This window comes from Haliotis rufescens, unplaced genomic scaffold, assembly GCF_023055435.1.
Source record: "Haliotis rufescens isolate VD_foot unplaced genomic scaffold, xgHalRufe1.0.p SCAF_2, whole genome shotgun sequence".
In the NCBI taxonomy this organism is placed as follows: domain Eukaryota; kingdom Metazoa; phylum Mollusca; class Gastropoda; order Lepetellida; family Haliotidae; genus Haliotis; species Haliotis rufescens.
Genome location: NW_025963890.1, coordinates 15,277,904 through 15,302,309, shown reverse-complemented (window position 1 = coordinate 15,302,309; position 24,406 = coordinate 15,277,904). Strand labels below are relative to the sequence as shown.

At 42.3% G+C, this 24,406-nt stretch overlaps 1 protein-coding gene across 7 annotated transcripts in view; it reads left to right on the top strand.

Moving 5' to 3' along the window:
* The window catches only part of LOC124135590 (receptor-type tyrosine-protein phosphatase mu-like), a 197,182-nt gene that overhangs the window by 75,271 nt on the left and 97,505 nt on the right, over positions 1 to 24,406 (top strand). For all 7 annotated transcript variants that reach the window (XM_046500968.2, XM_046500964.2, XM_048399677.1 and 4 more), the window contains 2 exons: positions 15,227 to 15,385; positions 21,812 to 22,057. In XM_046500968.2, the coding sequence (XP_046356924.1) occupies positions 15,227 to 15,385; positions 21,812 to 22,057 (405 nt within the window). The remainder of the gene's footprint in view (positions 1 to 15,226; positions 15,386 to 21,811; positions 22,058 to 24,406) is intronic.

The following is a 24,406-nucleotide window of genomic DNA, read 5'->3' as shown; positions in this document are numbered from 1 at the left end:
ATTCCCACTTTTTAACGGTACGTACAAAAACATGACGTCTTTGGGACTTATTCTGAACCAAAATCCACACAGGGTAAACTTGAAGTCCTTTTCTTTATCAGAATATGCACATTTTCGGTATATGATGATTATTCTTAATGTCTATGTATAAAAAAGGTGAAGTTTCAGTGCCTCCGCCTATCCATGTGGCAAAGAGAATGGCAGGTTCAGGGGTTGTTTTTTAGATCATTGAGTAGGGATATCTTGAAAAGAAGATGTGTCCAACCACAAGGTCATTTCAGGAAGGGGCATACTTTCTTAGATCTTCGGGGAGGTGGGGTAGCCTAGTGGTTAAAACGTTCGCTTGTCACGCCGAAGTCCCGTGTTCGATTCCCCACATGGGTACAATGTGCGAAGCCCATTTCCGGTGTCCTACGCCGTGATAGTGCTGAAATATTGCTAATAGCGGCGTAAAACCATACTCACTCAATATTCAACCATAGAAATATTCCAGCAACATCACGGAGAGGGACACCAGAAAAGAGCTTTACACATTGTACCCATGCAGGAATTGAACCCGGGTCTTCGGCGTGACGAGCGTACGATTGCACGTAATTAATAGATTAAATCAATCAAGTCACCGAAAACCCGATCCATCTTGAAGCATGGCTTCCTGGGTACCTATTTTAACCCGGCATTTCTAATATGTAAGGCGACCTTTACCATATCATTATAGGGTTAACATAAAATTACCTGGCTAACAACAATTGCTATTCACGCAATATGTTTGGTAGTTTCATTTTGTAGATTTTCATCTCTTTTCCTCTTCAACCCTCAAGTACATGAGAAAAACTGACCACTGTAGAAAGAGATCATTGCAGACTTGAAGGACCGACATCAAATGAATTTCCAATTGTCAGCATCAATCCTAATTAGCAGAGACCTGTTCTGCGTAACGTCGATGTCTTCAAGGACCACGTGTCCATGCACTGGACGTCTTCCTGTTGTGTTTATCACTCTGAGGACATCATGTGGGGGCGACCATATTAATTTGTCCGAGTGGTCGAATTCACTGATTAAGTCCACTTGACCACCTTCACCATTGGCCAAAAAGATGCTTCAAAGTAAACTGTGCCGCACGGCCCTCTCGTGCCAGGACGTGCGTTGTCACGCGATACAAGAGGGGCCCTGTTAGGGTGTGCGACCTGATTTAGGCCTGAGGCAAGGAGAGGTTTCAAATGGTGCCTTAGATTCTGCTTTTGTACAAATGGGATGTCGTCATACGTCATGACAATGGGGTTATTCTTTTGGAGGTTTATGATTCTGTAGGGGCTTAAGTTGCAACATATACTACTTAACTGTTGCGAGGGGTAATCCTAAAAGGTGAGGTGAAATGAGGTTTAACGTCGCGTCCAAGATTATTGCACTTATATAGCGACGTGCGTGTGTGTGTGTGTCTGCTTGTACTAGTCCGGACCGATGCCGATTTATAGTGCTAGCTCACTGGGATACCATGCCGCAGTTTAACATGAATTCCCCACTCAGACATAGTATACTGACTCCGAGCCGACCAGTCCTTGTTTTACCCCCTTAATGCCGAGCGCCAGACAGGGTAACAACAAGTACCATCTTTAAACGTCTTGTGGTATGACGCGGCCAGGGATCGAACCCCGGACCTTCCGTTCTCCGGGCGGACGCTCCACCACTAGACCACGGAGGCGGTCTAATCCTAAAAGTTAATCCATTTGTACACACCACTAGAAGTTGTTTGTTGGTTTGTTGGGGTAAGGTTTTTGTTTGATTGTTATTTAACGCCAGCTGTATGACGGCGGTCTGTAAATAATCGAGTCTGTACGTGACAATCCAGTGAATGACATCATGAGCATCGATCCATGCATTTGGGATACGATGACCTGCATCAACCAAGTCAGCGAGCCTGACCACCTGATCCCGTTATCTTACGATAAGCATAATCGCCTTTTATGTTTGTTTTGTTTGTTGTTTAACGCCGCACTCAGCAGTAGTCCAGCTATGTGACGACGGTCTGGAAAATAATCGCATCTTGACCAGACAATCCAGTGATTGACTTCATGAGCATCGATCTACGCCTTTTATGAAAAGCATCGGTTTCTGAAGACCTATTCTAACCCGGATCCTCACGGGTCCTACTAGAAGTATTTACATGTGTAATGTGTATGTTAGCAGTATGAACTAGTTCATACTCTCTAACACAAGTTGGAGGCTCTCATCCCACATCAAGGTGATATGTCTGAAATATTATTCAAACCGGCGTTTATATCAATCTCGGTCACTCACTCACTATCAGACGTGGTGTTGTTTCCACATTCAGTTTATACATCAAAAATCACTGAAACATGGTGATTATGCGTTGCCAGGAAACGATTGTATGTCGTGTATTTGAACCGTTTGCAAAAAAACACACTATTTTAGTACCTAACGTGAAGGTATAGACACGTTACATGGGTCATGAGAGAACTCGGATTGAAATTTTAGTTCCCACTCAATTTGGTTTCAAATGTGTGAAGCCTAATCCTAGCGTGCCCTACAGTGGCACTTTAACGGTATTTCTGAAAGTAGGGTTACACTTTTCACTTACTAATTATATAAAAACAGGAACTAATCTCTTGCAAATGTTACGAAAAACGTAACACACATTCATTCTGCTTCAATTGCTTTGTTCGTGGTAATCAATCATTCTTTCAAGCAGAAAAAGAGAGATTCATTCGATTGAGCATTCCATGAAAATGGTCGAAAACATTGGGAACAAAATTAGATAAATTCTGTTTATTGAATTGTTTCCTCACACATTATCCAAATTTCACTTACAGTTGTTCCAAGAATTCGTTTACCTTCTTTTCTCGTATCCCAAGAGGCTAAAACAAGCTTTGAATGTTTTCAGGTAGATCGATTAGTCTTGGCCTAAGCGAGACCGTTGCTTTTTACGCCGTCTTAGATGCCATTAAGCAGTCGCTAAAAATGGGGCAAGCCCTAACACGTTGAAATATTCATTTAAATCGTCTATGATGGTGTTAATCCATCGCTCCTTGGTTTTCCGTCAATTATATAGACTCATTGAAATCAGGGCCCGGTCGTCTTTTCCTAAACGTGCAACTTTAGCCTAATTCGGAGTCCGGACCAAACACTATCGAGGCGAGATGAAGGAGTGCAACTGACTGGGTCTGGACAATGGTAAATTCTTTAAGATTTGGACTTGAGGCATTTTAATCAATACGTGCGACTCGACTCAATAGAAATCTAATCTAGGCGCAAGGGGACATAATCGGATTTCGTTAGAGCGTCGAAAAATTGCATCCGTTTCGAATCATAATTTGCTGATGATTGGAAAATTATTCGGAAAATTCGCTACGCATGGTTCTTTGCGGAATGTCTTTTGAAAACTTTGCGAGTTTTTTGACAGAATTTGGGTGGAAAATCGTATTAGCTTTCAATCTTAATTTCCGCGGTGTTTCTAACTTCTGGCATCAGTGTAGGGGGTGGATTTTTCAACGGATTTCGTTTAATAACAGAACGAATTCAGTATCTCATTAGATTAAGTGGAATGGTAATTATAAATAACTTTGATTTTTGTTCAAAACAATCGCATGTGTTTGGGCATGTTTCTTTCATCGTGATATTGACCAGGTTGTTATGTATCTTCTGACTGACGTATTTGATACGTTTTTGAAGTTGGAAAAAGTGACACCTGTCAGTTTGACTTAACAACTTTCAATATCTGATTGGATTTTCTTCCGCTTTCGTTTGTAGTTCTAAAACATATTCAGAAAAGTCATAGAAATACTCACGAAACAAAAACATCTACCCACAGAGTGTAATCAGTAAAGTATAGAAATGTATTGGATGAAATAAACAAATTGACATTTCAGCTGCCAATTTCAAAAAGGCTAAACCGCCGTTGTTATCTCTCTGGCTGATTACACTGTGGGGTAGGACGTATCCATGTTTGATGATGTGTTGACGTATCGCGGCATGTATAGACATGGGCTTCACATATCTCCGTCTGCCTTCTCAATGTATTGAACAACTGCACCATTGATTTCTGTAATTACGTTACAGGATTGCCCGCTTCCTCAATCAAATCTGTACTACTATAATGAAGTGACGACCTCATGTTCCTTCGCGTACGCTGTGAAGCGATAGCCATCTTGCGGGCAACCGCACGTTTCCATTAAATCGCAATTTCTCCGGCTATTACCCTGGGGTCTGGATAATTTTCCGTAACTTTTCTGCATATCCAGCTCTTCAGTATTCATCACGGATGTCCTCTATTAGGTCATGCCAGCAGTCAACTAGAAGTGATCACTTACATCAATCCCTTTGATAGCAAGAACCGATGTCAGAAGGCTTGGCCTACCAATAGCTGGAACCCTCATGGTTAGTTGCATGGTAATCGAGAACATTCTGTGGACGTGATTGCATGTCATCACAGCGGTCAACGAGTCTTTCTGACATTCCAACCAAAGGTCAACTGGACAAACTAATCTTAGTGTTGAAGAGTTCTAATTATACCTGTACCTCATGCGTTAACTGCTCAACTTTCTCAGTCTCAAAACCTTCCTGTTATTTCGCCTCCACTTGAACGTAAATCAGTCTGCCGCTCTCCGCGATAGAAACAAATAAGTATTGATCGAAGAGAGCTTAACAAGGAAGAGACCTATGTAGACAGCGTAATTACAAGACAGTCACAGTTATATATATGTCTCATTTCTAATTGACACATGTAGTCTACAGTGCTGAAATACCCATATTTTTCGTGAACTTCGGTGACTTTGCCACAGTGCGTTCATCCTCTACAAATGGTATTGGAAGGCATTTTCCTCGATTATTATGCTGTCCCTGAACTAACGATGTTCATACAGTTGAGTAGAAGAATTCCTTAAAGGAACCCAAGAGTCTTTGTATTTCCGAGTGAGTGAATATGCTCTTAAGTTTATAGCTATATCAAGCAATATCACGGCGGGGTCGCGGCAAAGTGAATATGATTTTACGCCGGTTTTAGCAATGTTTAGGCAACATCACGGCGGGGACATCCGAAATTGGTTTCACACAATACATCTATTTAGGGAATCAAACCTGGGTCCTAGGCGTAAAGCACGAACGATTTATATTCACTGGGCTACCCCCAATTCTGTCTATGCTCCAGAGGGTGAGCGTCGGATGTCTCGAGGTGAACCGGGAGTGACAATGGGAATATGTAGTTGAATGAAATAGCTGGATCTGAAAGAGAGACTATTTTTTTAAATGGATACTGCAGCTAAGGTTATTATACAGTTCGAACTATTCGTATCGGTTCAAAGTACGGTAAACTACGGCTATAACGAACTCAAAGGGACCACCCATTTTAGTTCGTAATAACCGTAGTTCGTTACAAGCATATATACAGCATATATGAAACACATGGTCGGGGCTAACAAATAAGTTCGTTATGTCCTTCAGTTCGTTATAAGCGTGTTCGTTATAACCGTAGTTTACTGTATGTGGATATGAAAAGAACAAGCATTTCATAAGTACAATAAATGCATGAACTGTGTGATTGGCATTTCGTAGAAGTTGATGGTTGACAAAGTAGACAGAGATTTATGGATAACAACTTATTTATTATACTGTTGAATGGACGTTTCGGTCTAGAACCTAAAACGTTGTTTTTGACGAAAACTAGATGTTGTAGTACCAGTAGACCTTGACATGTCCAATGAACACATCACAGATAGCTTGGTCTTTGTCTGACGGTGTCAAGGAATGGGACTTCACCATGTTGGTGGTGATGACCCTTACTTCCTAAAAGTACTTGTGTCACAGAAACTTCGTGTTAGGCAAATCATGTTTTTTTGTGTTGTAAAGTCTGTATCTCTGCATCGCTGGTTCATCAGATATCATCACCCAGCGAATAGATCAAGTCAGGTCATCAGTGATCTTGAACTGGGATCAAATCACAAGCAGACCGATTTTGCATTGCATTCAGATTGATCCCAACTTGCTCGGACTTGCTCTTTTGATGAAAACATGGGTCGTTTAGGTGCCACGTGTAGATCGACCAGCTTTTCCCCTGGGTGAGTCACAGGACCTGGCATAACCTCGTTTGCCCATACGGGTCCCCCCAGTCCCGTCCTCCGCTCCCTCCCGGGCCCACTGATCGATGGGGGGTTTACAAGAGGAGAAACATGATTGAGAATGTGCGCAACAGGCGGCAGAAGTTGATACGGATGCTTTTGAGTTTAAGGTTGTTTGCGAATATAAATTTGATTTAGACTGATTATTCAGGGTTAGCTGTTTCGAGCTCAAACTCCCGAAATGTAAAATTGAATGATTTTGTTTAGTAGTTAAGATGCAAAAGGTAATTTATCTTGACTACGCTGATGAGGATGTGACTGGAAGGTAGAATGAATTCCAAATGATGCATGTTTCATTGTTGAATTTAAGGAGAATTTTCAAAATATATGTCTATTTTGTTGGCTACCATTATTAATTTTATGGATGTTATTTTTCAATTGTACCCGCCGTGTTCTTGAAATATATTAGTTTAGAGGTCGATTTTTACTGAGATGGCATTTTTGATTGATTAAAAGGAATGTAGTTTTCAAAAAACGTCTTCTGGGACCATTTGACTGAATGGCATCAAGTGCGCGCGACTACTGACCGTAACGCTCTTGGAGAATGGAATCATTGAACACCAGACTCCGCAAATGGCTTATGATAGAGCAATTATTGGCAAAGGCTGAATCTTTAATGTGTGTACCGGGTTTTCAGTCAGTTTATCATATTAGCAGTCAATTTGAGATGTTATCATTGTCATCAAAATGCAAAAGGGGCTTCTAAGTTTCTTTACGAACGAGCGACCTGTTGTTCACTGCAGACGCTTGACGTATGGTAATGGCTTTGTAAGCATCTTGTGCAGACATTATGGTCTATAATTTCAGTTAACTGAAACTTTCATAGATTGATGAATACGTCTGTGTTTGCATATATGTGGATTATGTAACATCCAGTCCCTTTGATAAATTAGTAGTATTTTTGGATCACCTTTCTAATTCTCGATAGAGAAACTGTGATCTCGAACTGAGCGGAGAATTACGTAAGTATTCGAGGTAGCCATTGCTTCGAGGCGGATGAATAGACATATTTTCAGCCTGTGTTGCGGACTTGTGGAACAAATGTATAATTCTTCGAGATAACGGATGTTTTGAATTTTAGTCGAAAGTCGAAACAACATGGTTTCGTTAATCAGAACTATCGAGACAAGCGTATCTTTCGATATATCCATTGTCTACGAGTTGGTACAGGGATGCGCGCCCCACTTTATGAATGAGTGAGTATGGTATTTCGCCGCTTTTAGCAAATATTCCAGCAATGTCAAAGCGGGGACACCAGAAACTGCATCACACATTGTACCCATGTGGGGAATCAAACCTGGACCTACAGCCTGACGCCACTTTCTGAAGCATACGGACTGTGTAAAAGACCACAAGCGATTGTTTAAGGAATATACGTACTCAACACCAATAAATTATACACGCAACTGATTCTGAAGCCTGGAATAGTTGTAATGTTTTCCTTGGTTTTTGGATAAGCTGATATATTGTTTATTAAGTTGTTTTCTTTACAGGCACCACTTCTTTTCCAAAAAGTTGTATTCTCCGCGCTTGATTCCTATGATCCAAAAAAACGCGGGTTATGACTGTATGTTAGGTTACTTCGAGAAGTTAAATCTCGATATAACGGATATTTGCGTTTTAGGTAGTGATTGGAATGTCTTGCTTCAGTTGATTTTGCGGCTTCGAGTCAAGCATGCCTTTTATGACTTTATAACTTTCTTCCATTTCTCTCTCTTCCAATCCTACAACTGATTGTTAAGACAATTTTCTTCTATGTTAGAACACAGAGCAATGGAAAACGACAAACATGTTAATAGGAGCCGACTGTTCACGCAGTGCATTGCATCTTGAGGTCGTTCCAATTTCAAACATTATCCATAAGACCCGAGTTTAATGCCGTTAAAAAGCACAGCTCGAGGTTAATTCGACTGTGACATATGGCTTCGTTGCGAACATCAAACAACGTTGGTTGCACAACGATATTAATGAACGTCTTTTAAGGCATGTTTTACTCTGTTTCCTGATAATAAAACCAATTGTGTTTCTTCTCGATGATGGCAAAAACATCCGCAGTCAATTATCGAGTATTCGAATGGGGTTTAAAAAGCGGACACATGGAATATAGGGGAACTGGCGGTACAAGTCAGCAGTGAACGTTGTCGATGCCAAGCTGACAAGAACCCTCAATAATTTAACACAAAATGTTAAGAAAACGTTCTTGTTCTTGTGTTCTCATATATTCCAGCTGTTTGGGCAGGGTGATCGTTTCACAAGGAATGTGTGTGCGTTCCTTGATCACCACTGTCGTTCCGTTTCATGTTGATTACTTCTTGAGAATAATTACTCGAGACAGGTGGGCCTAGGATGAGGACATCTGCTGGAACCAATTGTAGATCTGGAATGTGAGATTGATGAATCCTACTCTGGCATGACTTATGTCGGCGCCCTGGATTATTTCGCAATGTTGTTTGTTTGTTTGTTTGATTGTTTGTTTGTTTAACGCCGCACTCAGCCATATCCCAGCTATATGACGGCGGTCTGTAAATAATCGAGTCTGGACCAGACAATCCAGTACTCGATATCATGAGTATCGATCCAAGCAACTGGGATACGATGACATGCATCAACCAAGTCAGCGAGCCTGACCACCCGATCCTGTTAGTCGCGTCTTACGACAAGCATAGTCGCCTTTTACGGCAAGCATGGGTTGCTGAAGTATTTCCCAATGCAAGGACGTCAGTAGAAACCAAGGAAATAACCATTCGGATCCACTCGCTATTTTCCGTTACCTATAAAATACCTCGGACACTTTGAATCAATGATACTGATTGTAGAGCGCATACCAACAAATTCCTTCTCAAACATTGTAGTTCGTACAATATGACGTAGAATATTGTTTATGGTTAAAAGAAATTTGGTATACACTTTCTATTGAGAAACACTGATATAAGGGTCGCAGTCATAGTCACGTGAACTCGTGAAACTAGTCAATTCCACTTCCAATATTCCTCTCAGTGCTATAAGAGATATGGTGAGACTGGATCGATTTTGGAAGAACTTGAGCATCCTCAAGCACGATTACGTTTTCAACGTGGGTCACGGTAATCAACTAGCCGTAGAGGTACTTCCACCGTTGACCACGGCTCCACTTCCTTGGAATTATCCAAGAAAGCAACATCAGCTATTAAAATCCAACATAGACATTCTGTTGGTAAAGAGAGCCGTTGAGATTGTACACACACCGGCGTTAACACCAGGTCTTTATTTCCACATCTTCCTCGTACCCAAGAAGGACAGGATGAGAATGATACACAATCTCTCTGTGTTCAACGAACATTACCTGAAGCGTCCACCCTACTTCCGCCTCACTACGCTGAGACTACTCAGAACCAGCGTAAAGGCGTTCGATTCCTTGATCTATGCCTACCTGCATATACCGATCTATCCCTCCGACCGCAGGTTCCTCAGATTCCAGTTCAGTGGGGTTCACTACCAGGAATGGAACTTCACTTTTCTGTTGATTTCACCACCCATGCTTAATGGTAGGATGTGATCGGTAAAAAGATCAGAGGAGTTTTTGTATCCTAAACTGGACGGGGACCTAAGCTGTCCCATGATACCACGTCTTTGATAGTACCAGCTGTTTTGTACCTTAGTGCTTAACACGTTCGGTCAGCATGCCGGATATCACGTCTTTGATAGTGCCAGCAGTTTTGTACCTTAGTGCTTAACACGTTCGGTCAGCATGCCGAAAAAAAGTTTTCTATTCACGACATTCGTACAATGTGTGGTGCCTGTTCGTGGTGTCATGGTGTTTTGAGTGAGATATCGGGGGCATAAAATGACTTGAGAAATGTTCATTCAGGTTGTCGTGATTAAGTGAGCATCTATCTTACACTTAAACTGTAGGAGTACCCGTTGGTTATGTGTTTGTTGCTTTCGCTTCCTATTTAACGGCTTTATGATGACGGCCTGCGAAAATAGCGATTGGGCCACGCCAACCCGTGGTTAATGTACTATCTTCACTGGGACATGATGTCATTATATCAGCCAGGTCATAAACTGAAAACCAGCCGTTCCTCATCGCTGTCATCTTTCACAACAAACAGGGAATATGTACAGGGAACCCACTGTGTAGGTTGTCAAAACAAGCGTAGGGTATTGGATCCACACGAGGGATCGCATCTGTGTCGGTTCTCAAGACAAGCGTAGTACGCTGGATCCACACGAGGGATCGCATCTGTGTCGGTTCTCGAGACAAGCGTAGGGCACTGGATCCACACGAGGGATCGCATCTGTGTCGATTCTCGAGACAAGCGTAGGGTGCTGGATCCACACGACGGAAAGCATCTGTGTCGGTTCTCGAGACAAGCGTAGGGCACTGGATCCACACGAGGGAGAGCATCTGTGTCGGTCCTCGAGACAAGCGTAGGGCACTGGATCCACACGAGGGAGAGCATCTGTGTCGGTTCTCGAGACAAGCATTGGATGCTGGATCCACACGAGGGAAAGCATCTGTGTCGGATCTCGAGACAAGCGTAGGGCACTGGATCCACACGAGGGAGAGCATCTGTGTCGGTTCTCAAGACAAGCATTGGATGCTGGATCCACACGAGGGAAAGCATCTGTGTCGGATCTCGAGACAAGCGTAGGGCACTGGATCCACACGAGGGAGAGCATCTGTGTCGGTTCTCAAGACAAGCATTGGATGCTGGATCCACACGAGGGAAAGCATCTGTGTCGGATCTCGAGACAAGCGTAGGGCACTGGATCCACACGAGGGAGAGCATCTGTGTCGGTTCTCGAGACAAGCGTAGGGTGCTGGATCCACACGAGGGAGAGCATCTGTGTCGGTTCTCGAGACAAGCGTAGGGTGCTGGATCCACACGAGGGAAAGCATCTGTGTCGGTTCTCAAGACAAGCATAGGATGCTTGATCCACACGAGGGAGAGCATCTGTGTCGGTTCTCGAGACAAGCGTAGGGCACTGGATCCACACGAGGGATCGCATCTGTGTCGGTTCTCGAGACAAGCGTAGGGCACTGGGTCCACACGAGGGAAAGCATCTGTGCCTGGTCCCAAGACAAGCGTAGGGCACTGGATCCATATGACGGAAAGCATCTGTGTCGGTTCGCAAGACATCCATTGGATGCTGAGGACACGTCCTCCCCTCAAGACACGTGTTAGTCGTTTCTCAAGACAGGCTGAGGACATATTTCGCCCACGCTGAATTTCCACGCTGACCCAACTGCAATTTACAATTGTTCAGTGAGAGTTTCTACTACCAATTCCCTTAATGGACCTATTCCTCGCCTACATAAAGTTAAGCAGATAAATGATCACCTGCCATAGTATCGATGTCTTACAACATAAACTTTACTTGAGGTAACTTTAACTTTTAATGCATTTTAAGGAATCGGGTTTCATGTCTATCAGCGTTTGCTGAGTTTGTCCTTGGTGCCCCTCGCGGCGGTGTATATGGCGTTAGCTGACGGCTGGTAGGGTAAATGCGTGGCTAGGTGAACCGGCATGAAGCAGGATGATCATAAAACCACGGTAAAAGTTGATTTCAGGAAACAATCTCAGCTGAGACATCTTTTCACACCGATTTTCTGTTTTCATTCCTCTCCATAGTGGCATGAAAGAACGTCGTAAAACTCCCAAGTCATAAGATGGCCAGCACGCGAGCTGTCAAGTAGGCAGGAATAGATCATCCTGGTTGATTGATTACATCAAGTGTAGCTCGCCTGGACGTATCGTTTTCTCAATAAGTGTAGCTAGCCTGGAAGTGTCATTTTGTCAACAAGTGTAGCTCGTATGGCCGTGACATGTCAGTTTGTCCACAGACGTAGCTCGTCCGGACATGTCAGTTTGTCAACAAGTGTAGCTCGTCCGGACATGGCAATTTGTCAACAAAGGTAGTTCGTCCGGACATGTCAATTTGTCAACAAGTGTAGCTCGTCCGGACATGTCAGTTTGTCAACAAGTGTAGCTCGTCCGGACATGGCAATTTGTCAACAAAGGTAGTTCGTCCGGACATGTCAATTTGTCAACAAGTGTAGCTCGTCCGGACATGTCAGTTTGTCAACAAGTGTAGCTCGTCCTGACAAGGTAATTTGTCAACAAGTGTAGCTAGTCCGGACATGGCAATTTGTCAACAGGTGTAGCTCGTCCGGACATGGCAATTTGTCAACAAGGGTAGCTCGTCCGGACATGTCAATTTGTCAAGAAGTGTAGCTCGCCCGGTCATGTCATTGTGTCAACATATATAGCATAATAGTGACACTCTACATTAGAAATACGATTATTTAAATCACCATTCATATGAAATATTTACAACATTTTGTTCAGTTAAATAAGGGATGGGGCACACGCGCATTATGCCAGAGAAATTAACACAAATGAATTCACTCAATGAGTCAGGCCACTACGTTTTTGCAAGGCAGTGACGTAATTATGGTTATAATCAACGTCCATACTTAGTCCTTACATCCGACAGTGCCATATAAATTGCCGTACACTATATATCACAAATGGCAATTTGGTCTTAAACGGTCGTGGATTGCCGTTGTGAAATGCGACCAGTCACGTTGGTTTACGAACTAAATGATTCATGCAAACACGCATGTTAATCGTTGCATGGAAAGGTTGGCAGATTTTCTGTACAAGCCTCGCTCCTGCAACCCCGTCACGCGCTAATTTGCATATCTCGGGTTCCTGGCAATGGTCCATTCGAAATAACAGCAGTCTTTTTTTGCAGAGAAATAAAACGGGTTCCCTAGTGTGAACCGTTCGATGAATTCCAAGTTTATTCCATGGCGGTATTGATTAACGTGTGTCAACGAAGCTTATGTTTTCTGTTTGAGATACAAATTCATTTCATGGCTTGATCTACAATTCACAACGGTTTGGTAACATGGATTTTCCGCTCCCGTGGTTTCGCTGGAATGATTGGTCAAAGAGTTTGACGCTGGTTCTTTAATAGCAGGCTCTAAACCCAAGGGTTCGGTGCTTACGTTAAACATCAGGGCATATGAGTCTCGACTCAATTACTTGAAATACAATACATGAAATTGATGGAATTGTAAATCAAACGGAATCAATGTTTGGACATTTTACGACCGATGTCGTTTATCCAGTTGCCTTAAATACCCCGCCACTCTCCAACTGGCGGTTAATGGACTTACTCTGAATAGAGACCTAGGCAATAAGCTGACTTGGAAAGAATAAATGGTCGGTTTCATATTCAGAAGAAAATAAACCCGAGAGGTCGGGTATTAAGCTGTTGAATTCTTAATTCCTTATGTCGTCTATTTCAATAAAATATCGGATGGAGATGAACGATTTGGTGATTTACGTTTTGCGTAATCGCGGCCATGTTCGGTTATTACCGTCACGTTTGCTTAGCAGTGCTAGTTTGCGTTGTCAGATTTCCTTATCGACCGCCTGAGATATAGGCCCTTTTTACAGTGGAAATGAAGCTGAGTATGCGTTGTGCTGTTAGGCGTTCGTGCTTCCAAATCCCAAACTGAAGAATAAGTAGTGAATGAAATGAGGTAGTGAAGTGCAAACTTTCACTAAATGCACTCTCAGTTGTAAAATTTCTCATTCTTTCCTCAAGACGTGCGAGTGTATGACTAAGGCGTTTCCATATCGACGGTTACATGGTACTCCGATGCAATCATTTTCTACTAAGCTTCGTGATCGACAACGAACTTCGCTATCAACGACACTTTCACTGTATTTTTATTATGTGCTATGCAGAATAGATGATTATCCAAGAGTCATGGCGAAATGAAAACCCCAAACTGTTCTGAATCATATCGAATGATTTGCAGGGATAGTGAAATAAACGGCACTATTTCTGACTTTTATTCCTCGAAATGGCCAAGGTTTTTTCTTTTTTCAATAATAAGATATTTATGGTTAAACAGATAAAGTGTTGACTTCCTACCGACTTAAGAAGGAGGATGTCATTAAATTGAATTTCATTAAATGTTTTTTATGTTTCTGTATTTAACGAAGCTCCTTCACAGAAATGGGATTTAGTTATGTGGGTTCAAAGCCGCTTTCAACAGTATTTCGGTTATTTAACAGCGTGACAGCTTCAAGTGGGAGGGGAGTTGGCGTACGTTGTACAGGGTTTGCTGCTGAAACCTAGGAGCACGGATGTATTGGCGACGTGTGTGTGCGTGTGTGCGTGTGCGCGCGTGCGTGCACTTGTTCTAGTCCGATCGTATGACTGTTTTATAGTGCTAGCCCACAAAGGTACCATGTAACAGTATAACATGAATAACTCACTCAGACATGTTATATGCTGACTCCCGAGTCGACCAGTCCTTGTTTTAGCCCCTTAATCATGTTAATGCCGAGCCCAAGGCAGGGTAACAACAAGTACCGTATTTTAACGTCTTTTATCGTGACGTGGCTGAGATCAAAACACGTCCTTCCGCTCTCCAGGCAGGCGCCTACCCTGCTCTGTGATGAAGGGATTATTGATACATAGTATTGATACATATTATTGATACAGATACTTACATGTATACTTGTACTAAACTACGGTTATAACGAACTCAAAGGGACTACTAATTTTAGTTCGTTATAACCGTAATTCGTTATAAGCATATATACAGTATAACTACAGCAAATAGTCGGGACTACAAAGTTAGTTCGTTATATCCGTTAGTTCGTTATAGGCGTGTTCGTTTTAACCATAGTTCACTGTATTCTAAGATGTGACGATGTATTTGACTCTAATGGCCAGGGCTAGCTTGTCTCACAACTCGACAAGTGTCAACATTGAATTAAGACTCAAAACCCCAAGATTTTAAATGCGCCCCAAAAGTATGAGTAGCATAACCCCCGGAATGCGTGGATTTGTCTAACAGAACAAAATATTTACTGTGGAGAAATGAATATTTGCAATATCAGACCATCCTGAGCCATTGGACAAGTATGGTTCAAGCAGTACATAAAATCTTTCAATTGAAAATATGATAAACCAATTTGCAAAATACACAAACTTTCATCCGTCGGTGAAATGTGTGCCCTAAAATGTAAACAATTCATCCTAAATACTGATTTATCATTTTAACATGTCCCTCTTTCCGTTTTCAGACGGCCTTCAGGATCTCCACAGCCGGTGTCAAGATGGCTTCTTTGGCTACAAGTGTCGCTTCCGGTGTCGGTGCAGGAGGAGCGAGGTCTGTGACAAGGTCCATGGCAACTGCGTAGGAGGATGCCGGGAAGGCTTCTGGGGGCCCGGATGTCAGCTCAGTAAGTTGATTTGAGTTTATTTACTCACCAATTCCCCTTCCTAACCTGCAGGACTGGATAAAGGCCAAGCGTTATTTTATGTCTGGGAAGGAGCCTGACACAACAGATACAGGAAATTCAGTGTGTCTCGTTTTGGACACAAAATCAAATTTTATAAAAGTTTGCTGGATTTGTCCGAAAGACGAAAGGTCATCGTCAATCTCGGATTACAGAGGGTTGGGGCAATTTGCGATCACTATGCATCTGGTGGATCTCGCGAGATTTGGCAGGAATCTGTAGTGAAGTAACTGTGACCCCCTACCGATCTGTTCAAGAATATTCGAGGTATCGACACGTTTCTGTCTGTCTTTGCAATCCTTGGAATGGCGTACAACTTTGTTGTTTTCTTGTGAAAAGAAAACAGTTTGGTCGCGGATTCACAGTAGATGGAACTACAATAGAACATGGGTATAACGAACTGCAAGGGGCCTAAGAAATCAGTTCGTTATGTACATTGTTCGTTATATAAGTTTTCGCTCAGAAATGTCCGCCATCTTGGATAAAACAAATCATAATACATCTAATTGCAGCACTGACTTGTTTTAGCGGTGATCACTTCACTGTATGTGGTGAGCACGTAATATGAGTATGCATGGTGTGAATTATCACAGGATTTTGATTCTTCTTGCAACCCACGAGTTATAATAGATGGTTTCACTAGTGACAGGCATCAGATTATACAACTGAATCATCCGTTAAACTACCATAAAATCTTCGCGTTCACTAAAAACTAATTCATCGAGTATATATTACATCATGTTTTCAAGAAAAAAATTAGTTCATGCCATTAATTATATCAAACGTCAACGCCAGAGAATAACCAGTCTTGATTAATCGACTTAACAGATTCCTTTGGGCGTGAAAGGCAAATAGCGTCGCAGATTATATGAATGGCTAACTGAAAATAAGTGATGACACCAGTGAGTGAGTGAGTTGGGTTTAACGCCGCTTTTAACAGTATTCCAGTTATATCGCGGCGTGTCAGCTTAATGTGGGAGGAAAGCCTGAAGTGATGCAGGTCTCAGACGTTTACCATTTCGGTGAAACCCACGAGCACGGGTATGGTGCTGACAAACCTAGAAACATAATCGGGGCGAATCGGGATTCGAACCCGCCATCTTAGGTTTCTGGCGTGCCCAAGGGACGCAACTCTGCACAGCGAATCGCGGCGCCTTAGACGACTGGGCCACCCGTGCCCCCGGGTATGACACCAGGTGTTGGCGTAAAGGATAAGCAGGTCCTGCTCTACCGGTAGCAGCCGCAACTGAAAAAGGATGTGTATGGTGCCTGACACCAGCCAACAGTATACCTGCCATGCAGCGGTGGTATGTAAACAAACCAAACAATCCGGGATTTAAAAACGCATTCGCAATCAATTCCGTTTTTTTTTCGTCAGGACGTTTTATGGCAGTATGTCCGAAAGTCGCTACTGACATAAACAGTTGGTTGGTTTGTTGTTTAACGCCGCACCCAGCAATGTTACCGCTATATGACGGCGGTCTGTAAATAATCGAGTCTGGACCAGACAATCCAGTGATTAATATCATGAGCATCGATCCACGCAATTGGGATCGATGACATGCATCAACCAAGTCAGCGAGCCTGACAACCCGATCCCGTAAGTCGCCTTTTACGACAAGCATAGTCACCTTTTACGGCAAGCATGGGTTGCTGAAGACCTATTCTACCCCGGAATCTTCACGGGTCACATAAACAGTAACGTTAATCTAGTGTGATAGATGACTAACAATGGTTGCAGCAAAGTGGATTTCCACGTCTATTGACTCTACATAATTATTCGAAACAAGGTTAAGCATGTGCAGGTGACTATTGTACAAGGTTTGAGGGAAAACAATACAAATCGTTCCTTCGATCCATGCCCAGAGAAGTGTAAGGATCTGGTGTCTGCGAACCAAAACCGGTTTGAAATTTAGTCTTAAAGGGGACTATGTTCCAAGGTGTGGCGCCCACTTCAAGTCTAGGTCTACACGTGATTGTTGCCCGTGTGTAAACCAACACGTTGTCTCGTAGTCATAAGTGCAATCAGAATCTGCAATCGGCCAACCTCGCAACTTTCCGTACCCGCTTTTCATCGGAAATTGCCAATCTTGTTCAGAGTGCATTAACTGTCAGATTGACTAAGTTTGCAGACAAATAACGTCAGTTCGCGGACGTTTTTCGCGAACACCTCGTGTCATCGCTGATTTTCAGTTATCCATTTATATAATGGTCACGGCTATTGCCTTTTTTCGCCCAATGGAATCTGTTTCGGCGGATAATAGAGACACTGGCGTTGACGTTTTATATGCATTTTGAAGGCGTTGAATCAAACTTGCTTGAACTGTCTGTTGGTCTGAGCATACTCCCTTTAACAAAACTATAAACCCGACTGTGAATATTTCAACTTAGCTAGAGTCAGCCCAATCCTCTCGTCATAAAAGTCCTAAATGCAAGCTGGCAGTATTTTCAAGTCAGCCGACACCCTTCCGACAACTATTCGTCTTGCGTACATTATAAGAGTAATTTGATTAATTCAGTCTAGCTAGAGTAGGGACTTAAATGCAACAGATTATTCCAGCATGGCCATACAAATACAACTTTAATTCAATAAGCCAATGTCAAACTTTCAAATCCTGGGAAATTAGTTTCAACGGGGAACGCCTTTCAAAAAACTACCCCAGAAACGCCAAATTGCCCTTAGACCCTCGCAAGGGAAAACACTCCTCATCAACTTCCCATGCAGAGCCCAAAGTCATATGTCCTCATCTCAACGCGCTCGATGAATGACTGTTCTTGGCAGATATTGGCTAAGTTACGCAAGAGGCTCTCGGGAGAATCGTCGGATTTAACATTCTAGTGGTAACCAGGCTCCCAAACCCAGACACGTTTCTTTCAACATTACTCAAGACAAATAAATTGTTTGTAACACATTGGTGTTTAGTCCAGAGAAACGTGGAAAGGGATCTTTCCCTTAGGTAGAACACGGTGGGAGGTTACATGTTGTGCAGAGAATTGAAGCACGTTGTTAACTTGTGTTTCATGTGCGTGGCTCGAGCAATCGTCTTGTCCGGCACCAGGAGTAGACAAATCCCTTGTGTCGGATCGAAATCCCTGTCTGAGCCCGTCAATATTTGGGGATGAATCTTAAAGCCATCGTATAAATCCTTGTTTCTGTGATAGGTAGGTTTTATGATTGCAATAAGCAAGTAATTATGGTCTTCCGCGAGATTGCTCTAAAACAAGGAACAATGAGAATCTTAACGGCCATTGTCTGTGGAATATGTGATGTATTGTATCGAATATTTCCAGAAAGATAAATCTGACCTATGTGTGTTTTACCTTACTGTCTAGAATTGCAATAGGAGTTTTATGTCGAGGCGACACGCGTCTGTGAACTTTCCAAGTTGTCGAAATGTTTCATAATGGATTGAGCGGAATGTCATTTTTTCATGTTCCTGGCCATACATGGCTCGCGTTCTTTTAGGGACATCAATATTTAAAGAAAATTAAAATTGGAAAATAGTTAACATTTGAAAAATGTTTCAACTTCTTTTCTCCGAAACCACAGAAAGTTGCAACTTTCTACGAGTGGTAATGATTATAAGAAGATTCGTGTGTGTTCAATGCATCATGGTCGACATGAACAACATTTTCACCTTTTGCTCAAGAACCGTTTGATGGATTGAACCGTTTTTAAAGATCTTCCTGATCAAGTTTTTTCAAGGTGAAGAAAGAATTCGTGTAAATATTGAAAAATGATTTAAAGTTGAGTAAATTAATGTTTCTCTTTGAACAAGACCTTGAAAGATCAAGTTTCTGTAACAGGTAATCATGGTAATGATGCTTCGAAGCTTCTGGTTTCTCCATCACATCCTGGTCGTAAAACAACTTTGGGAAAGGGAATTTTTCTATTTCATGGATGAAGCTGAAACTTTCAGATGTTTCGTATTAATATTTTTTTCTTTTAGAACGCCCAGAAAGGAAGAATCTTTTTGTAACAGTTAATGATGAAACATAGTTTCAGTAATACTTAAGGTTCAATAATAGGTGCTCAACTTCGGTTGTTATAGATGATACGAAATATTTTAGATATATGATTAAAATCCACACTGGACCAAATTTGGTCTATGATTAAAGCGTCCGTGTGTATACCCGGTTATACGCATCTTCAAACTAATAGGCTACAGTAAATCTATAACGTCATCGCAGGAGAACATTAAGTCTTGAGTATCTGTCAAAACAGATTCCATTTGGCGTAAAAGGCGAAATAGTGGTGAACTGTGTGAATGGGTCACATATCGAACTGCGTCGTTAACTTCGGGATTTCGAACTGCGTCGTTAACTTCGGGATTTCGTACTGGGTCGTTAGCTGCAGGAGTTCGAATTGTTTCACTTGATTTCGTACTGGGTCGCAGGATTTCAATCTATGCAGCTAAATATAGGATTTCCAGGATGAAGAACTTGGCAAATACATATGAATAGAGGCAGCATTTCGAACTGTGTAGTTGGAAACAGGATTTCGAACTATGTCACAAGATGCAGGATTTCGAACTGTTCAGTTGGGTAATTGATTTCGTAGTGTAGCTTGAAACCAGGTGTCGAACTGTGACGGAATATCCTGGATTTCCAATGGTACAGTTCGACACAGGATTTCAAACCGTGAAAACACATCAAATGTTTTGAACTGCCCCGCTACATTCAATATTTGAGACGATCCTGCAGTTGTCATTTGTTTCTAAATTGAAACCTTGAACTCTTGGATTTACATTAAATGAGACCCGTGAAGATCCGGACTAGGTCTTCAGCAACCCATGCCTGCCAAAAGAAGCGAATATGCTCGTCGTAAGGGGCGTCTGACGGGATCGGGTGGTCAGGCTCGCTGACTTGGTTGATGCATGTCATTGTATCCCAAATGCGTAGATCGATGCTCATGATGTCAATGACTGGATTGTCTTGTCCAGACTCGGATTATTTACAGATTGCCGTCATGTCTGGAATATTGCTGTGTGATACGTAAAACAACAAACAAACATCAAATGGTTTTTTTTAACTATGATAGTAGATGCAAATATGTAATTATTAAGATGCAAGTGAATTGTTGCCTTTGTTGTGTGTATTATTCCCCAAGATGACAAGATAATTGGAACAAAGAACACATCGCCAAAGTTATTGATTCCCAAGTTTCGAATGGTGGCATAAAATGTACTCTTCACTGTCAAATACGTCTAAAGCGAGTTTCATTTTGGATTTAACTTCGTTTAGACTTCCCAGATTAGGTAGCATTCAAACGTCAGACTTGAACAGATAATGTGAAGTCATACGTGGTACTCCATGGAGAAGGTTCTCATCACCCGCCGTGAACTTGTCAAAACACATTACTTGACGGTATGTATTGAAATATCTTGGTGGGATTTCTTAAGTGGGAAAGGTGAAAAGAGTGATAAGAATTAGATAACACTGACTGGCGTTTTTATTTTGGGCTCACAAGGGAATGTAGGAATTGTATTAAAACGGAACGGGAGAAGAAACAGGTTCTAGTGTTACTGGTTGGATCGATGTGACAGTTGGATCGAGTTAGGAAACGTTCTAATAGTGTAATTTTTAAATTATATGTCTTGTATTGAGTTTTAAAATAATACTGTGTTCACTTGGTGTAATGTATGATAATTCTAAAACGTCAACGACGGAAGATGATTGGTCTCGCATTACCCGCAGATATAGACTCAATTGGACGTAAAAGGCGAAATAGTGATGAAACTTATAAGAATGGACCACGGAAACTCGGTGATGACACCAGGTTTCGATGGCACTGGGCGTAAGACGTGCAATATGATACCACTGGTCAATCTATATTGTTATTGTATGAAATATTCACGTTTTACATTTAAAATATGAATATGCTCGTGTTGTCTTCGTTTACCTATTTCCAGTGGTGTAAAAAGTGTATGTGTAAGGTAAATAGATGTTCTGCTCCACCAGGAGCTCCCACCACTCACATCACTGTAATTCCCCCTCACTTCCAAAAATACAGTAAACTACGGTTATAACGAACTTACTTTTTTGGTCCCGACTATTTACTGTAGTTATGCTGTATATATACTTATAACGAACTACGGTTATAACGAACTAAAATTAGTAGTCCCTTTGAGTTCGTTATAACCGTACTTTACTGTAATTGAAAAGTCAGGAAATAAAACGAAACAAGAAAAAGTAGAATTTTGAATATAACAATAAATTTAAAAAATACCATTTGTGGGTCAGTGCCACTAATTGTCACATACAAAAATACTATTACATTACGATTTCACCAAAATTTTTGATCAAAAACTGATTCCAAAATGGCAGTGTTAAAAAATGCGATTTACATGACTTCATGTCTTTTTTCAGCCAACAGCTGCTACTATAATGGCCAGAAGAGAAACTATATGGGGACCAAGGCTATGACCACCAAACTGTACACATGCCAGAGATGGGACCAACAAGTTCCCCAGAAACACAGCTACACACAACGGGATTTCCCCGACAGGGTGTTCCCCAACAACTTCTGCCGGACCACAGCCGACTCCTCCCAGCCCTGGTGCTACACGACAGAGCCCCGGGCGAGGTGGCAGTACTGCAGCATCAACAACTGCAGTAAGTTCCAGCACCCTTCTGCAATGTTAACAAGTTAATTAAAAACACCACTGCCTTGCAGGTATTCATACGCTATGCTCGCCCAGCGAAAAGTCCTAAGCAGCCTCAGCCATAAGGGTGACATCAGACAATCTTTGTTGTATGGTAACAGGGTGAGCGAGTTCGGACTTCTTGCTAGTGTTGATGATGCAGGTGCTTGGTAGCCTTGTGGTTTAATACCTAGGTTCGATTCCAAATGTGGGTACAATTCGTGAAGCCCATGCTGCTGGTGTCCTCGCGGTTTTTTTGCTTGGATACCAACAGGAAAAAGATCCCCGTATTTCAATACCATGTTTTATCAAACCAGCAAGTCATAAGAACGCCTTTTGTAGAAGTCTAAGAATGGTTTCGGGACATTGATCATGCATTTTATGTGTGTAAAAGAATAGTGTGACAATGCAGTTCTGAAACTAAAGACATCGAGATTTGCCAAAGTATTGTGGACTTGCTTTGGAGTTTTTACCATTTTGCTTTCAGGGTCTGTATTGAGTTTTATTTTGCGCCTCTTTGAACAGTTTTTCAGCTATATCATGGCGCATCAGCTTGATGACGGAGAGCAAAGCCTGAATCGATGCAGGAATGGTCTTACAACTTTGGGGATACTCACGAGCGCGAGTGTTGTACTGACAAACCTAGAAACATAATCAGGGTGAACAGGTATTCGAACAGGGATCTGACACGCCTAAGGGACGCACAGTTGTATGAGATATACTTGAGGGAAAGTGATAATCGGAATTTTTCGTCGGTTTTTATCGACCGTAGAAATCCAGATCTTCGTCAATGACAATTCGGTATTCGCAATAGCCCAATCGATACCATATGGTTCTTTAATAAACGTTGCATTGACTGTATGAGGCACTGTTTCCCGGGGTAGAATAGGTCTTCAGCAACCAATGCTTGCCGTAAAAGCCGACTATGATTGTCGTAAGAGGCGACTAACGGGATCGGGAGGCCAGGCTCGCTGACTTGGTTGATGGATATCATCGTATCCCAAATGCGTGGATCGATGCTCATGATGTCAATCACTGGATTGTCTGATCTAGTCTCGATTATTTACAGACAGATTATTTCTGGAATATTGCTGAGTGCGGCTTAAAAAAACCAATCAACAAACAAAACACTGTTTCCCGATCCCACTCACATAAATATCTCACACAAAACATATTGAAAACGGATTGAGTTGATATTTAGTACATAACAGTAAATACTGTCTGCTGACACAATTCATGCCGTGATGTGTCTCGTTACCCTCGCAAAATGACGTACAGATGTCATCAGATTCCAACCAGACTTTAACACAGCCGTACATTTAACAGTCGCAGCTGTAAGTTCGCTATGTAGAGCGTGGTTCTAGGTACCGGTCCACAAAGCGATTTTAGCGTTACGATGATAGTAAGTTGTGTTTTAAGTATGAGATTTACAATGGTCTAAGCGGTGGGGTCGCTTTGTAAAAGGTGGCCATGTTGGTTACTGCAGGGAGACTAATGGTTACTGTCATCGAAGCCCGGTGGATCGTTGGCGAGGCAATTAACACTTCTCTGTCTGGTCGAGACACTGATGTGGAACCACCCGTGGTGATGCTGTATCCTCTGCAACCTCTACTGGTCGTAAGATGCGACTCAATTGATCGGGTGGTCAGGCTTGGTGTCTTGGTAGATCGCATGTCATCGTACCCCGAGGGTGTGGGTCGATGTTCACAATATCGATCACTGGAATGTCTGGTTCAGACTCGCCGTTGTATAACTGGACTTTTGCTGAGTGCAGCGTTAACAAAAAACAAGCATGTCAAATAACGAAATATAACCGTAAAATGAAAGTCACTGTCGACAGCTGACAATAGGTGGTACTTGTAGTTGGAGGCAAGTGATGTGATGGTCGAACTGACTGATTGTGTGTCATCGTAGCCCGACGGAGTAGACAGTTGCTCATTCTGTCAACCATTGGTTTACCGGGGCTCGACTATTTGTTGTCATTGTTGGACTATTGCTGACTACGACATGAAAGACATTTGCCACTCCCAACAGAGTCCTACCGTGAAACGCTTATCGATTCAACACCTGTGAGGCCGCCTCCTTGTTTTAGTGGTAGAGCGTCGATCCCCGGCCGCGTCATACAAAAATACGTTTAAAAGTGGTACTTGTTGTTACCCTGTCTCGTGTTCGGCATTTAGGGGATAAAACAAGGACTGGTCGGCTCGGAGCCAGTATACTGTGTCTGAGTGGGGTATTCATGTTAAACTGTGGCAGGGTATCTCAGTGGGCTAGCACTATAAATCGGTATCAGTCCGGACTAGTACAAGCAGCCACACAC